A 16,008-nucleotide genomic window follows, 5' to 3' on the forward strand; every position below is an offset into this window, starting at 1 on the left:
TGTGTAAAATAAAAATCTAACTAAATAACAAATTAACTGAGATTAACTGAGATAAACCGCTTTTTTTAATACTTCTCTTCCACTCCAAGCCTCTCCGAGGCTGGACAACCGACTTAAAAATCTAAAATCTGGAAATCACCTTAATAAAACCCATCTGACAATAGCAGGCTGCAAAAATTTTTTAAAAAGAAAAGCCATCTGTTACATAAAAATATTAATTAGATGAGAAAGAGACAGCGTGTTCCTTTACATCTCTATCAGACACACAGCACTGTTAGAGATACATGCATGAAAACAAGAAAAAAAAACTTTAAAAACTGACTGACTGAATGCCGTTCAAAATGGCTGAATTCAAGAGAATATGAATAGAAGATTGAGCCAACATTCCTTCACAGAGAGATATACAAAGAACTCATCACCAGTAATCAGAAATTCTTGATGGTGGTTCAATGATTAATAGATCTATGCTACAATTTTTTCCTAAAATCAAATATTCACAGTATTTTTCTTTTGGAACTAAAGAAGTGAGGATGATTTTACAGTAAGATTCTCAGCAATGGTATTTTTTTCACATTTACATTACTAGCTCTAAAAATACAGGAGCCATCTACCTGTAACATCTGTTTTGCCCATGGCATCAATTAGCCACGTCTGTGTTCTCCTTTAAAACCGTGACCATATTTTTTACTGTCCTTTTACCTGTTAGCCCCTGGAGGCTCGATAAAACAGTCTCCCTCTGTCTCTCTAATCTAAAATTTCCACAATTTGGTTTCCTGTGTCGCTTGCTGCTTCTTTGCCTTTTCCAATCTTCTGCCTTGACCTCTTTTCCTCTATCTTATCAGACATAATGGGATCAAAGTCACATGTAAGGGAAGAATAGCTACCAAGCAACGGTTATTCTTGTGAAACGTCTATCCTTCTAATCTAGATGGGAACAATTTTAGAGCCATGGAACTTAAATTTACTTTTGTTTAAAACGTTTGCATGCAAGATGCCTCCAATGGTTTTATTTTCTTTAAATATTTCAAACAATATAAAGGAACATATTTATTGTTAACTGTCCCTATGCTGCATTTAGTTTAGGGCTTATTTTATATATAACTTTGAAGCTTAAAACCTTTTTTTCTGGGTTGACTTGTTGACAGTGCACCCATTTCATCTTTCAGTTTTTGCTACCATTTTCTGCCATGCTGTATAAGATCCATCTCTTCCTGCCAGAAATTCATGTCCTTTTTCCTTCCAACTGGCCTGACTTCAAACATTCGAGTGATTGGAAATCTGAAGTTCCCACAGCCCAGCTGACCTCTGCTGTTTCCTTCTCCAGAGACTCTGGGGGCTCTCCTCGTCTCTCTATAATTGGAGAGACAAGATACCTTGACCTGCTTTGATCCCGACTCTGGTTCTGATTGCATTCTAGGGATAAACTGGCTGTGTGTGTGTTTCAGTGTGCGTATATGTATTACAGACTTGTATTGCAAGGCTTTACTCTTTACACTGACTGCATTGCTCTTAAAATACACATTTATTAGGCAACTGATTTAAGAGAAATTTTGACAGAGTGCCACCGCCCATCTGTTTTTGGTTCTAAAATAACAGGAAACGTAATCTTTGGAGCTTGATGAATGTAAAACAGGAATGTTATCACTTGAAACCACAAAACGGGCATAAGGTTCAACCCTATGGGTAATAAACCCTTTTTGGAGGGTAAACACTAACTGCTTTGCATTATATTGAAAGGTCAACAGGCTTCACCGATTTAAAATCATAAACAGCCCGAAATTAAGTTTTTTATTAATAAATTTCAAATATGTAAAGATTCTCCCATTTGTTGTTTTTTTTTATTTAACTTAATCAACCTTGTAAAAGTAAAACAAATGTATACAAACATGGTAAGCTGTTAGAGATGATCAACTCTACTGGGTCCCTAGACATTTCTGTTTTGTTTCAGGGGATTGTTTCTTCTCCCCATGAGTGCATAACAGAGTGCATCTCCTAGGGGGATATCCTAGGTGGATGAAAGGATTACATTTAATTACATCAAAAAGAAAGAAAATACTTCAGGTATTTCAGACTCCTTTAAATCGAGTGACAGCAATCTGTGTTTCTTTGGTTCTATCACTGCCAATCAATCCAAATGAAAAATCATCTAAACACTGGAAAACTGCAACCAGATTTCTGTTTCCTTCCATTCTCTAATGAAGTTATGATTGCATTGGTTTTTTTTCCCACTATATAAGACGAAAATATACAAGAACTTTCTAATAACCTTGAACAAAACATAACTAATCACTTTCAATAAAGCTAACTATTTTGGATGCTCCTAGGTTTGAATAACACCAGCTCCCTCTCTCTTTAAATGCTTCTGTTCAGAGAAGATATTGAGACCTTAACCCATTTAGGCCGGGAAAGCATTACCGCATTTCTACCATTCAAGCCGGGGGTGCTGTTGCGTCATTCTACCATTGACGCCGGGAGAGCATATAAGTCAAGCAAGAAGAAAGAAGTTTTTTTCAAGCAAACATGGAGGAGTTTGACAGAGAAGAGTTGTCGGAAGGCAGTGATTTTGAGGAGTGTGTCGGCTTTGATGACGGTATAGATGAAATGATGACTTTGAACGCGCTGAACCAATCGAACTACCACCGCAATGCACGGAGTGTTTTCAACCGCACACCTGGAGTGAAAGTTGATTTGCCTGCAGACGCCACACCGCTGCAGGCATTTGAGCATATTTTTAATGAAGAACTTTGGATGCATCTAGTTACCGAGACGAATAGGTACAGTGACCATACAAACCAAACTCCAACAAGAGCAAAGATGGCAAAGTGGTCACCCGTGACTGTGACGGAGATGAAGACATTTATTGGGCTGTGTATGTAAACCTCTCTTCAGGACGCAGTTCCCCCAAAATATGTCCCGGGACAGATTTGTGGCCATCTGGAGGTAGGTTGTATGCAATTTATAACACAGACATATGCATTATTATGCATAATAATACTGTTAATAAGTAATCATCAGATAGTTATTTATGTAATGTTTGTTCTTTATTTTGAAAACGTTTTATATTGCACATTCTCAATGAAGACATGATCACATATGGAAAAAATAAAAGGTTGAATTATTTTTTTTTTTATTACTGCTTTTCACATTTTTTTTTTGGAAGAATTTCAAAGATAAAATATATTTTGAGTTCTATCTGCTACAGAAGCTGAGATATCAATAATTAAGGCGTTGACACAGTTGCTGAATTTACAGAAAAACTTCAGGTTTTAGGGGTATTTTTTAAAATCGGCCATAGGTTTTTAAGGTGTTTTTTCCAGGCGTTTTAGGCCTAAATGGGTTAATCTGCAAAAAAGTTTACAATTTCCATCATTTACTATGCACGGTGGCCAAAGGCGAAGAGTGGGATTTCTAAAAATAAAAGGCAGCAAAAGAATAAAAAAAAAGAAGGAAAAAAAAAAAAAAAAAAAAAAAAAAAAAGATGAAATTTCCACTGGAATCTTTCACAGGAAATCTAAGGACAGATAGAGCGATAAACACGTTTTGAGCAAATTCTAAAATAATTAGAAATAATTATTAATTAAAAAACAATAAAGAAGTAATTATAATTAGAAGTTGCTAAACATCCCGTGGAATTAGGATAAACAAATTTTATATTTAGCAAACAACACAAAATAGCAAGAATTGCAAAAAGTAGGGAAATATCCATAATACAGCTCATTAGTCATATAGAAATATTACCTTTTTATATTAGCCCACATTTTTATGTCCGTTTATCCCTAGAAAGAACTTTTATTTTCTTTATACACTGATTATCAATCATTCAGCAATCTCCTAAAGCTATATCAGTTTGCTGACCTCAGACTGAAAACCAGCCCACTAAATAAGGTTTTGTTTGGAGAAAAAAAAATTAAAACTATCAAATAAAAAGTATAATTTAAGAATAGGTAAATGATTAGGACCCGTCAGTGGCACAAACATGCCAATTTAAGTTGATTTAACCAAACATACACACACACACATGCGTGTATATATATATATATATATATATATATATATATATATATATATATATATATATATATATATATATATATATATATATATATATATATACCGTATTTTCACGACCATAAGGCTAAAAGGCGCACTCTCAGTTATGTGTCCCATTTCTGTATTTAACACACACATAAGGCGCACCGGACTATAGGGCGCGTTTTTTATATACAGGTACATGTCCTCTACTACCTTTAAATACCTCTACTGCGTATTTAAAAATACAGCGGGGGCAAAACTGAGTATGACTGTGCTTTATTCATGTATTTATTACAGAGTATTAATCAAACCTGGAAGCTGACCGTGAGACAGACACATCGCAGATGACAGAGCGCTGTGATCACTCCTAAATTAACTTAAAATCCTGAAACCTGCCGACGGAATTTGTTCGCTTTTATTACCGGTATCCTGGTGCCTGCAGTTTAAATTATTTAGATGAAAAACACCTGCCAGCTGCCGCGGTGAACCCGGAGGCTGCCCAGCCTAGAGGCTGCTGTTGAAGGGATTTCTACTGTCGGTGCACCGCTGGTATGTGGGGGTCTGAGCGCCTCCGACAGAAATAGATAATCTGGATGAACTGACTGCAATTATTAAGTTTTCAGGTGGACTTTCTCACTTAAAAACATATTAAAACTACTTTATTCCCACTGATCACAGCAAATATAGCTGCAAGATTTAGATTATTTAGATGAAAAAACACCTGCCAGCCACCGCGCTGAAGAGGAGGAGACCCGGCCCAGAGGCTGCTGTTGAATTAAGTTTTCAGGTAGAAAAATAGAGCGAGAGCAAAACTGAGTATGATTGTGCTTTATTCATGTATTTATTACAAAGTATTAATCAAACCCATCAAAGTCATCATCCTCTGTTTCTGAATTAAACAGCTGCGCTAAATCAGACATGACAGTTTCCCTTTCTTCGCTGTCAGAGTCACTTTCCGTGCAGCGCGGCTCCTCAGAAATAATGCCGGCTTTTGCGAAAGCTTGAACAACAGAGCCAGCAGACACATTAGTCCCAGCATCAACAATCCATCCGCTAAAGGTGGCGTAACTTGCCCGGCGCTGCCTTCCACTTATCGTGAAACTGTGGTCTCCGTCTGTCATCCATCGCTCCCACGCCGCTCGCAGCCTTACTTTGAACGGCCGCTTCACACCGATGTCGAGCGGTTGAAGTTCCTTTGACAGACCCCACGGGATAACGGCGAGCACAGCGTTCATTTGATTCACCTTTTTTTTCCACATCGGCTGTGAGATGGGCACGCAGCGATGGTGATGCGTGGAAAAAACCACCTGGTCTCCTCACATACACCTGCCTCAGCCACGCTTTCATCATCTCATCATCCATCCAGCCTTTTTCATTTGCGTTAATATCATATGTCATCAGAGCGCTGTGTCTGTCTCGCTGTCAGCTCCCAGATCAGCTTCTCTGATTCGTTGATGCAGCGCGTCCAGCAGCAAAACTTCAATTTTTCCATCTCGAGCAGCAACAGCGCGTTGGCAGATGCTTAAATGCTCCCGACGCGCTGCGCCTGCTGCTCAAAACGCGCTGCGGGACCATTTGCTGCACCTATACGCGCGTCAACCATTGACTTTGCATGTAAACTCGCTGCTTCTGCTGCACCTGCTGGGTCCGGTTCACACCGATGTCGAGCGGTTGAACAGCGAGCACAGCGTTAATTTGTTTCCCCATGTTTTTCACATCAGCTGTGAGATGGGCATGCATGGAGTTACATATTAACAGCGATGGTGATGAGTGGAAAAAAAAACACCTGGTCTCCTTACATTCAGCCACTCTTTCATCATCTCCTCAATGAGGTGATCTCAAAAGTCGCAGTTACAACACACATAGGGCGCACCGCACCATAGGGCGCACCGCACATTTTGAGGGAAAAAAAAGACGTTTAAGTGCGCCTTATAGTCGTGAAAATACGGTATATATATATATATATTTTCACACACAAGTTTTTATTTACACATATGTGTAAATAAAAACTTGTGTGTGAAAATATATATTTACACATATGTGTAAATAAAAACATCAAATTCCTCATACTTCTGGAGTAAGAGACTTGCAATAGGATTACAAACCTAAGGAGGATATAAAATGTTGAAGTTTTTATGATGTTAAAGATTTAGTGCCGTTTCTGCCAAATTGTACCTGTTTTCTGGAAGGTCTCTAGCTGTTCACTGGTGAGCTCCTTGATAGAAGCAGTCACAGCTTTGAAGGCCCCCTTTAATCTCTTGCCCAGCACCATGTGGTCAGGCTCAGCTCGCAGGCGGATCCCGTACTTGTCCTTGTCAGTGGAAAGTGTCAACTGTCGCACATTGAGCTCCTATGGGAATAAAAGAGAAATAGTAAAGTGCCATGTCAACACAAAATGTACAGTAGCTGTGTTCTGGATGCCCACAGAGAAAACAAATATGGACTGTGTGGGAAACCTATTATATAAAGTTTAAGCAACTGAATTAAACAGAAAATGAGGCAAGAGAAAATTGAATTAACGTTTAATCACACTAACATACCCTAGGCTCAATACTAAAACTTGAACTAAACTGATCAAGAAGGGTAATTTCCTCACACAGTATATTCAAATGAGCCAGTCCTGCGCTTCAGTCAATATTTCACTTTTTAACCAAAAGGAAGAAAAATCTGTGATCCCATTGTATCCAGTGGAACAACAGAGATACTAAATATAACCAAACTGACAACACTTCCATCCCCTCCTCCTTTCAGTCAATCACACTGTTCGGGTTGAGCTCTGGCACCGTTAAATTTCTGACAGCGAGCACAGACGGAGTACTGCAGTGGGACGAGTCAAAGAATCAAAGGCAGTGTGGGTTTTAAAAATCTGAGCAGGAATCAGCTAATGCACTAATTTCACAAAAAATAGTACTTTTTCCTATTTAGAGGATAAATATGAATTTATGCGAGTGGTGACTTGGAAGGTGGCAGTTTACAGTATACTGGTGCATTGCAATGAGCCGAGGCTTCTGTCAGCACAAATGGTGACTCATCCGATATTCGAAAGAGCATCTCCAGCTCACTAGAGACTGGAGCCATCAGTGGAGACACCAACAGGCATGTCAGCGAAGGAAAGCTGAGCCAAGCTAAAACTCAGATGCAAGAACAGCAAGTACCATTTTGTACCGAACCTCTTCCTTCATTTCGCTGCATCAGTTTCATTTTTGGAAGAGGAAAGAGTGAAAACTTAGTAATGCCAGAAAGAATTTAGAATTCCTGATATTACAACACTTCTGTGCTTATTTTTTCAGCTAACTTTCGGAATATATGAAAATCTATTTCTAGATATTTAGAAATGTATCAAGTTTTCTTGTTTCAAAGATCAAATTATGTGGTTGATTTTCTGCTTAAGCCTCAATAGATGAGATGGAAATTCTGTTCTTTTAAAAGACTGAGGCAATCAGACCACAGTGCTGGTCACCCCCTTAGTTTGAACAGAGTTACTGAGTCTAAATGTAATATTCAACTGTATTTATATATCAAAATGCTTAAAATTAAGTTAAATGAAGCACAAAGAAATAAAAGGACATTAAAAAATACAACAATTTTCTTGAGGCATGTTGAGACGGCAGTGAAGGGTGAGAGAAAGCAAAACTTCTAGCAGAGAAATTTATGGTCTCATCTGTGAATAGCAAAGCTTCTTTCTTTTTTTGCATCTTTTTAAGACATCATGCTGAATTTGGAAATGCTAGCCACATTTTGAAAATTTTAGTCTTTAGGTAAAGATTTGAGCTTAGCTCAAAACGTTTCCAAATCTGCATTTGGTTGATTTGGCCTTTCTCACAAAAAAACTATTCTGCAATCAATTAAATGCCACTGGAAAACTTGCTTATTGGCTTTAGATCTCATCATAGCACTGAAACAGCTCTGGTGAAAATTGTGAATGATATTCTCATGGCCTCAGATAACGGACTCAAGTCATGTGCCCTTCCGATTTTAAGTATTCAGACTGAGCTCTAGTTCCAAGGACACATTACCCTGCATGTTTTAGATGCGTCTGTGCTGCATCAAATGATAGCATGACCTCATTAGCCATCCAGTGCTGCAGAGGCCTGTTTATTGCACATTTATTAAAGTCAGGTCTGGGGAGGTAACAGAACACCTAAAAGGGTTGAAGACCCCAGCTCTAGAGTCTACACATACAGATGAGCAACTTAATAATGTCGATTAACACAGCTGACACAGTATTGGTTAGATTGCCTCAAATGTTTTGGTAGGGGAAAATACTAGATGCACATTGAAATTAAATAACTACTTTCAAAGACCTGCTTCAGTTTTCGTTGTGAATGGAGCAGACGGTACAGTTTTCAATTATAGGACAGTTTAGAAGCAGCATGTGAAGTTGTACTTCCTCTGATGCTCAGCACAGCCACAATGAACTGCTTATGGAAAATGAACATGGCTCCAGGGATGTTTTCCTTAATCTCTGCTTATCAAAGATGTGTGAATCAACAAGGTACACAAAGTACACAGTGTTTACTCACTTCAAGGATGTATTTCTGCAAAGACTGGATGTCTTTTAGAGCCTCCGGGTCCTGGTGGATAACTACCACCTCCTTCAATGGGTACTAAAACACAGAGAAAAAGCAGATAGAGAGAAAGACATTGGGTTCAAATTAGTACCAATGTTTAGTAAGTCAAACATGATTGTTTATTACCTTCTATAAGATAGTGGCTTGATGAACCAGCTAAAACAAATACATTCAAACGAGGGGATAAAAACCACTGCACACCAAACTTTTCTTTTTGTTTGGAAAACATTGCATTACTTCACTTTGATTTTTTACAGTGATGCTGTTTTGTGCCAATTTATCAATATTATTCTTCAACTAATGTCATCAATAGTAAATCTCACACAGAGTGAAGGGTTCCTCTGATAAACAATTTAAACCCGTCAGTGAAAGAATAACCACAACAGATCAATCCATAAGCAATCGACTAAGGCTGTTCTTCTACTTCCAACCTTAAGCTAGCAGGAGTCTGACTGTAACTCCCAGAGTGGTATATAAAACACAAGTGAATGGTGATATACCTTGACAGGAAGGGTCTTCCTGTCTCTAATCACTCTTCCCAGCTCGATCACAGACTGCATTTGGGAGACGGCACTTTCAATACGCTTGTCAATCAAATTATCCCTAAAAAACAGAGAGATAAGCAAAGGAAACCTGAGTATCATCACATTATAAACAGTAATATAATGTCCACCACATCTTAGCAGTTCGAGGAGTAACTGCATCGAACCATTTAGTTTTTAAAGCCTTTTGCCAAATCTTAGCTTGAAAAGAAAATGTCAAACTTTTTATCTAACACTGACACCTTGCTTTGGAACAAAACTATTTTTTTAAGAATATTTACAGCTTTAAAGTAAGGTGTTTTTTTCTTACCCTTCAGTTAATACTGAATAATAAATGCAAATGTCGGATGCAGAAAGAATAACAGGATATCAAAATACGAGAAACGGCTTATAACAAAAACACCAAATATCAAGCTTCCTCTTAGCTCAAATTAGAGCAAGAAAGTAACTAATGAAAACAAATGCTATCATTAAAACCTCATTCACTTAATTCTATATTTGAGGACAATGTGGCAGAGAGAAGGCAGAATCTAGGCACAGCCAATCATTAAATGAGAGGACTAAGGAGAAATTGTTTCCCACCACCAGATTGGTAACTGAGCTTTTAGAGCAAAAGCACCAAGAACTAAGAGCTGCAGCATTAGATTCTGTCTAAGTGACAGAAGAGATTATATGAACCATTACACAAACTACATTCCTTATGCAAGACAAATACATTTTTAATCGGGTCTGAAGTTTTTCTTTAGAGTTTAAGATGATGTAATTAAGTCAGGACGATTAGAATCCCTCCAAGGCATTTCAAAAAGGATCTGCCGCCAAGCCACGCACTTCACTTAAGTAAATGGAGTGAAGGGAGCAAAATCATATTTCATCAGCTGGATCCATTCTGCAGGGCAAACAATAAGGAAAATGGCAGCGCCATTTGTGGGTGTTTCTTGGTCTTCGTTTGATTAAAGATGACCTGAATGATGGCAGCAACAAATACTGCTTTGATCAAAGAACCACAAACTGGTAGGGGGAAAAAAATTATCTACAAAAACAGAAATGTGAATTAAAGTTGAATAGTTTAATGTGAAACATTTCCTTTCACAGTCAGTGTTCTTTATGTATAGGATATTTTTTAAAGCTATTCGTTCCTCATGATTTAAATGTTAAACAACAGGTTGCCAAGAAAAGAAACAAAGAAAATGGTAATCCCTTTCTTTCCAGGCTAATAAAGAACTTTTTAACTTCTAAGTAAATATATCTAGACAATATGTTCAGATAAAATTGAATAAACCAGTTAAAAAATATGAAATCTGTACAATAAAGATCATAAGCTGCTTTGTGGTGGAGTTTCAAGCTGTCCCATGTCAGTTTTGCAGCTCTGTTCCAGACAGCGCCAATTCTCTTCAGTAAGGAAGTGCAAAGTGATGTGCAATATCACAGTAATCCAGCAGCGATGCACTGTTTTACTCAATTTGCACAACCTGCCTTTTACCATAGTGGCTTATGAATGATATTGGTCAATATATGAGCCCAGACTTCCCGCTTTACACCACTTCCGGTCGACAAAGAAATTAGCCTATTCTGGGTCACAATTGTATTCTGTTATGTCTTTAATCACAGAGGAGTTAATGAAAGTTATTTCTTTCATTAGGTGAAAAAGCATGTCAGACACTTTAAAATAAGTTTGCTGCAGCATCTAAGCACACTAAGGTTCAAAAGCTTCTACTTTGGCAAATCTAACAGAGATTTAGTTGCAAAAACAGAATGGGTAACTCTGGCTGAACCTGATTAGGGTGAAAGATTAGGCTGGATATCCTCTGAGAACATGGTCACAAAAGAGAAGTGGTCTAAACTTTCTGACCTCAGTTATATTTAATAAATAGAATCCAATTTTCATCATGAACTTGATCTTTAAGTACTTTCTTGACAAAACAACACAGGGGTAAATCTGTAATTAGGGCAGGCCAAACTTCAATATAAATATTCATCATGGTATGATTTCATTTGATAACAATGATCTAAACACATTTCCAGTATTTCATATTTACACTGCAGTCTCTGATTACAGGGGTTTGTCACTGCCAGAACTCCAGGACGCAGGTGATTAAAGCAGAACAGGAAGAGCCGCAGCAATCTGGCTACATGAGCAATAAGAAGTCTCAGTGGCAAGGGAGGGCATGGGGTGGGCCATGCCTGTCGAGAGAGGCACCCGTGCCAGCCCTGGTGTTTTACTCAGGAGTGGCCAACTTTTTATCGTTCCCATCTTTGATCTGTCAATCACTCAATTCAACCAATCCAACCAAAAATGAAAGGCAACGTCCAAGCCAACGGGGGCGGGTCATTGAAGCAGCTGTGATCACCCTAGCTGGCTGGGCTGTTGTCAAAAGTGCTGATGGAACAAACAATAGTGAGCAGGAGGCAGCATGTTTAATTTGTGTTGGAAGCTAAGATCTAAAGTCAACAATGGAGTAAACATTCATGCTTGAAGAGTTAGCTATATTAGCAAGAAGCCAATAGCGTAACTCAGCCAGGTGAAGAACAGTGAGTGATGACATCACAGTTACAACAACAAAGTTTGTGTTATATATTCTGTCTTCTCTGACACCCTCACTCCGACACACATAAACCTGGGTTAGTAACAGGAAGAAGATTAACACCCTGATCTGATCCTTATGCCCCATAGTTGAATCAAGAGTTAATAATGTCATTTTATCACAATAGAGAGTTTTCTGAGAGATACCGGCTCTAAATACACATATAATACAGATATAAGTTAATAACACTAACAGAAGAAAAAAAATTACTAGCATCCTTAGAATAGACTAAAAATGTAACACAAGAATATATGTTAATAGATTGCAAGTAGTATTTAAAGGTGTAGCTGAGGGTGTTCTTTTTCTGGGTGGATCATCAAAATAAATGGTCCTCCTAATAGTCAATCGTGCTGGTGATACGTTTACGTCAGGGCATCCAACGTGCTCGTCTCTATTTTTACTTACCGGTGGTGAGTTTGACTTAGATAAAAAATTGCAAATCTTATTTTGGAAAATAAATTGTATGAGCAAGGCAAACAGCTTTTAAAAAAGGCATGCACGAGGAGAAATGGGCTTATGCATGCTCTCCCACGCGCTTAATAGACATTCCCTCTCGGGAGCGGGCACAGGGTTGTGCATGTACATTTTATTTAGAGGGGTGAGGTTGAGTCTTCTAAAAACATTAGTGAAAATACTCCCTTATACCTTTAAACAAAATGCAGCTTGTGCTTAAATGGGCTGGAAGTGTAGTGGATTTTTAGTAGGGATGCTTAGTTGCGGCCAACAGGGAGATGATCGCCTTTGCAGCTTGGGGAAAGAAACTTTTCTTGAGTCTATTTGTTTTTCTGATCACAGGTGGGAGGAGTATCCAAAAGTTGCACCTAAGAGTAGCACTACTTCATCAAATTTATACTCAAGTAAAAGTAAAAGTACTGAGTAACTGATCTGTTGACTACTCATGATCATAACAACTCATTTAATATTTTTTTAAATAATGTAAAATTGAACAAAATATTAAGTTACATACAAATTCTGATGTTTCAAAGAATAAGCTAAAAATAAAGATATAACATACAGTGGTTACACAGTAAAAAATTGGGTGGAATGAACGCTCTTTAAAGTACTTTTCTTTAATCCAGAGGTCTTCAACATGGGGTCCGTGACCCCTAGGGGGTCCTTGGAGGTACTGCATGGGGGTCGCAAAAGTTTTGATTTATTAGGCTTTTTTTTTATATTCCTCCTGCTGTTTTTTTCTACTAATTTAAATGTCTTTAAATCCACATTAACATGACTTCAACACACTGTAGTAAGCAGATAAATGGAGGCAGAAGATGTCTTTCAGTCATCAATGCACACATTCAACGACACACAGGAGCTCTTTCAAGCTGGGCACCGTTTCATTCACAACACCTGTCCCATCAACCAGGAATCAGAATCAGAAATAGTTTAATAATCCCAGGGTGAAATTACTTTCGTTACAATACTAATATTTTTAATAGAGTGGCTATAGCACCAGTTTAATATAACACAATTTCATACAATATAAATAATTAGGGGGTCCCCGCTCCATCTCGCAATCAGTTTGGAGGTCCTTGGCCTGGAAAACGTTGAAGACCCCTGCTTTAATCAATATAATTAGCAAAATCAATAGTTACAGTATGTAAGAATAGGTTCAACTACAGCAAACTGCTTATACTGGCAGACTCAGAAGATGGAAAATAACAAACCAATTAGCCTCGAGTACAAAAAAGAAAAAAAGTCTGTCCCTTTTGTTAAAAACAAGTTTGTTTCCAGTAAGCGTAGTTACTAACAATGGATGGAGGAGCCAGAAATTTTACTCAAGGGTAGTGATACTTTATCATATTCGTACTCATGTAAAGATAAAATTACAATGCTGTAAAACTACTCCTAAAGTGCATTTTTTTTCAAGAAGTTTCTCAATTGAATGTAACTCAGTAAATATATTTAGATTATTGCATCTGTTTGCTGATGGAAGTAGGACAAACCATGCATTATCCAGGTGGTGTTGCAGTACTTAACTCTGCTGGTATGAATGATTATCTCAACCTGATATCAGTGCTCATGTTTTTCAATGTAAGTTTGTAACAAGTATAAGTATTTAGGCTGATTTTCATGTTTTAAGTGAATATAATGGACGCACCATTACACAAACATGCATTAATTAAACTAAATACAACTTTTTGAAAAAATGTAGTATTAGCATTATTAAATAGTTAAAAGTTCAGAAAGGTTCATCTTGCATGTAGACCATTTATAAATATTCAGATTAGGACCCAGGTACTATCACTTGTTACCATTTTGAAAAATATCTAAAGATTGTACATAGTCCTATGTTCTCTTATGCTCTCCTTATCGGTTCACCAAAGGTTAATACAGGATGTAGGTCTACACTTATATAGAAAATGCAATCTATTGCTCCATATTCCAGCCCTTGTCGTCCGGTGTCTTGCAGCTTTTAGATGAGAGTCTGCTTCATCACACCTGAGTCAATTATGTCATTAGCAGGACTCTGGGGAAATTGACCGTGTACTGAAAGGGAAATCGGCCATTTCCTTCACATGTGTGAGAACATCTAAAGGATGTACGACACCAGACAATGAGGGCTAAAATTGAAGAAGCCTGGTCAGGACACAGAGAATGGTATTGACAAGGTTGATTATGTGCCTGATATCCATTATTTTTGTATATGATAAGGTCCACTGATCCCCTGATAGGGGACAACTAATTTTTAGATTTCTTATGAGAGTACAAACCTTATGCAGCACATTTTTTTTTTGACTAAAGCCCGAGAGAAGCCATGTGAAAAACATGGCGTTCGGTGCAATTTGCTGCAATCTGCAGTTGGTATTTAGACAATGATGGTTATTTTTGGGACTGCAGTTATCCAATGGCAAAGTTGTTGTTTTTTAATCCCTCTTGTATTCCGGTTTGCCGTTACTGGTTTTTGGCCAGTAGCCAACAAAAATGTACTTTTGTTTATACATCCAAATAGATTAAATATCAAAAAAGGAATATAAAAAAAAAATTGATGAATGAATTTCAATGGCAATATTTGTCGTCTGTCCTAATGCTCAATAACAATTATTTCTTAACATATTGTATTTTCTAACAAATAAAAAATATATTTTGGCTCAAAAACAAATGTTCTAAATTTCAGTGTTATATAATACAACTGTGCTAAAATCTAAACTTTAAGGTGTTTTTTCCTCATTATCAGGGTTACTAATATTTGTGGTCAACATCGCAAAATTTGTGTTTACAATGAAGGCAAACATCCGTTTTCTTTTAATGCATCTAATTTTTAATAAATTTGATAAAGCTTTTAATAGTGCAAGATAAAAAGTAATGAACGAATGAGCTAAAAAAAAATGACTGTTCAGATTAAAGCTTCTTAATAGGTTCAAAGTAAAGGAGTAACGATATATTAATGTCACAAGACGTTAAACCGCATTTGGGCTTCGGAGAGTGAAACATCAGCTTAAATTCTACTTCTTTCCTCACAGAAATGTACTTATTTCTATGGGAAACTCTAAGGTTGACTCTGACCTGATGCTTTACTGAAGGATTTTTTCTGACCTGACTTGTGGCAGCATGAGATAGTGGATGCTGTTGGAGTCCTTTTCTTCAACAGAAGCAGGGTCAATGAGGTGACGCAGATTTTGGTATATCATTTCAGTGATGAAGGGTGTAAAGGGAGCCTGAGGAGCAGGAGACATGAAAGCAAGAGGACAAGAGCATGAGGAGGAATAGACAGAGAAATGATTAAATTGTCTGCTGTGTGGTAAATTTACACTCAAGAGATAAAAGGTCTGAAAGTCTGTTCTTTTTTTTTCATTCCAATTTGGATCAAACGTTCCAACAAAACTAAGCTATTGTGAGCCATCTTCTAATGTGATTCTGCTCCCTTTAAATCACTTCTAATTAATTTGTTAACTCAAAGCTGATCTGTATCGACATGGAATAGCTTGAATGGCTTTTAGCTTGCCTCAAGACTCCCATGCAAACACTTTGTGTATAAAAAACAAAACAAAAAAGAGACTCCTAACATTCATCCATTATACATAATTCACACACACATTTTTCTGATGCCAGATCTTCTTCATAGCCTCCAGCAAACATCAAAGTAAAGCGTTCAAACATTACATTTTTTCCCTGCAATCACCTTTCTTTCATGCTCTGAGCTGCTTTTATATAGAAACCAAATGACTCACCATCAACCTGCACATGGAGAACAAAACACTGAAGAGTGTCTCCAGCGCCCACAGGCAATCCTCAGTACCACTCTCGCCCTACAAAGTTCAAAAACGCATTAATATGTTT

The 16,008-nt window shown here is 37.5% G+C and overlaps 1 protein-coding gene across 2 annotated transcripts in view; it reads right to left on the reverse strand.

Annotated features, from left to right (window-relative positions):
* Positions 1–16,008, reverse strand: part of iars1 (isoleucyl-tRNA synthetase 1) — a 71,109-nt gene that overhangs the window by 11,294 nt on the left and 43,807 nt on the right. For both annotated transcript variants that reach the window (XM_038290728.1, XM_038290804.1), the window contains exons 22-26: positions 15,900–15,977; positions 15,265–15,386; positions 9,104–9,206; positions 8,556–8,639; positions 6,208–6,382 (exon numbers count right to left, since the gene is read on the reverse strand). In XM_038290728.1, coding sequence (XP_038146656.1) covers positions 6,208–6,382; positions 8,556–8,639; positions 9,104–9,206; positions 15,265–15,386; positions 15,900–15,977 — 562 coding nt within the window. The remainder of the gene's footprint in view (positions 1–6,207; positions 6,383–8,555; positions 8,640–9,103; positions 9,207–15,264; positions 15,387–15,899; positions 15,978–16,008) is intronic.

Source organism: Cyprinodon tularosa, unplaced genomic scaffold (genome assembly GCF_016077235.1).
Source record: "Cyprinodon tularosa strain WSP-4 unplaced genomic scaffold, ASM1607723v1 ctg10, whole genome shotgun sequence".
Classification (NCBI taxonomy): Eukaryota; Metazoa; Chordata; class Actinopteri; order Cyprinodontiformes; family Cyprinodontidae; genus Cyprinodon; species Cyprinodon tularosa.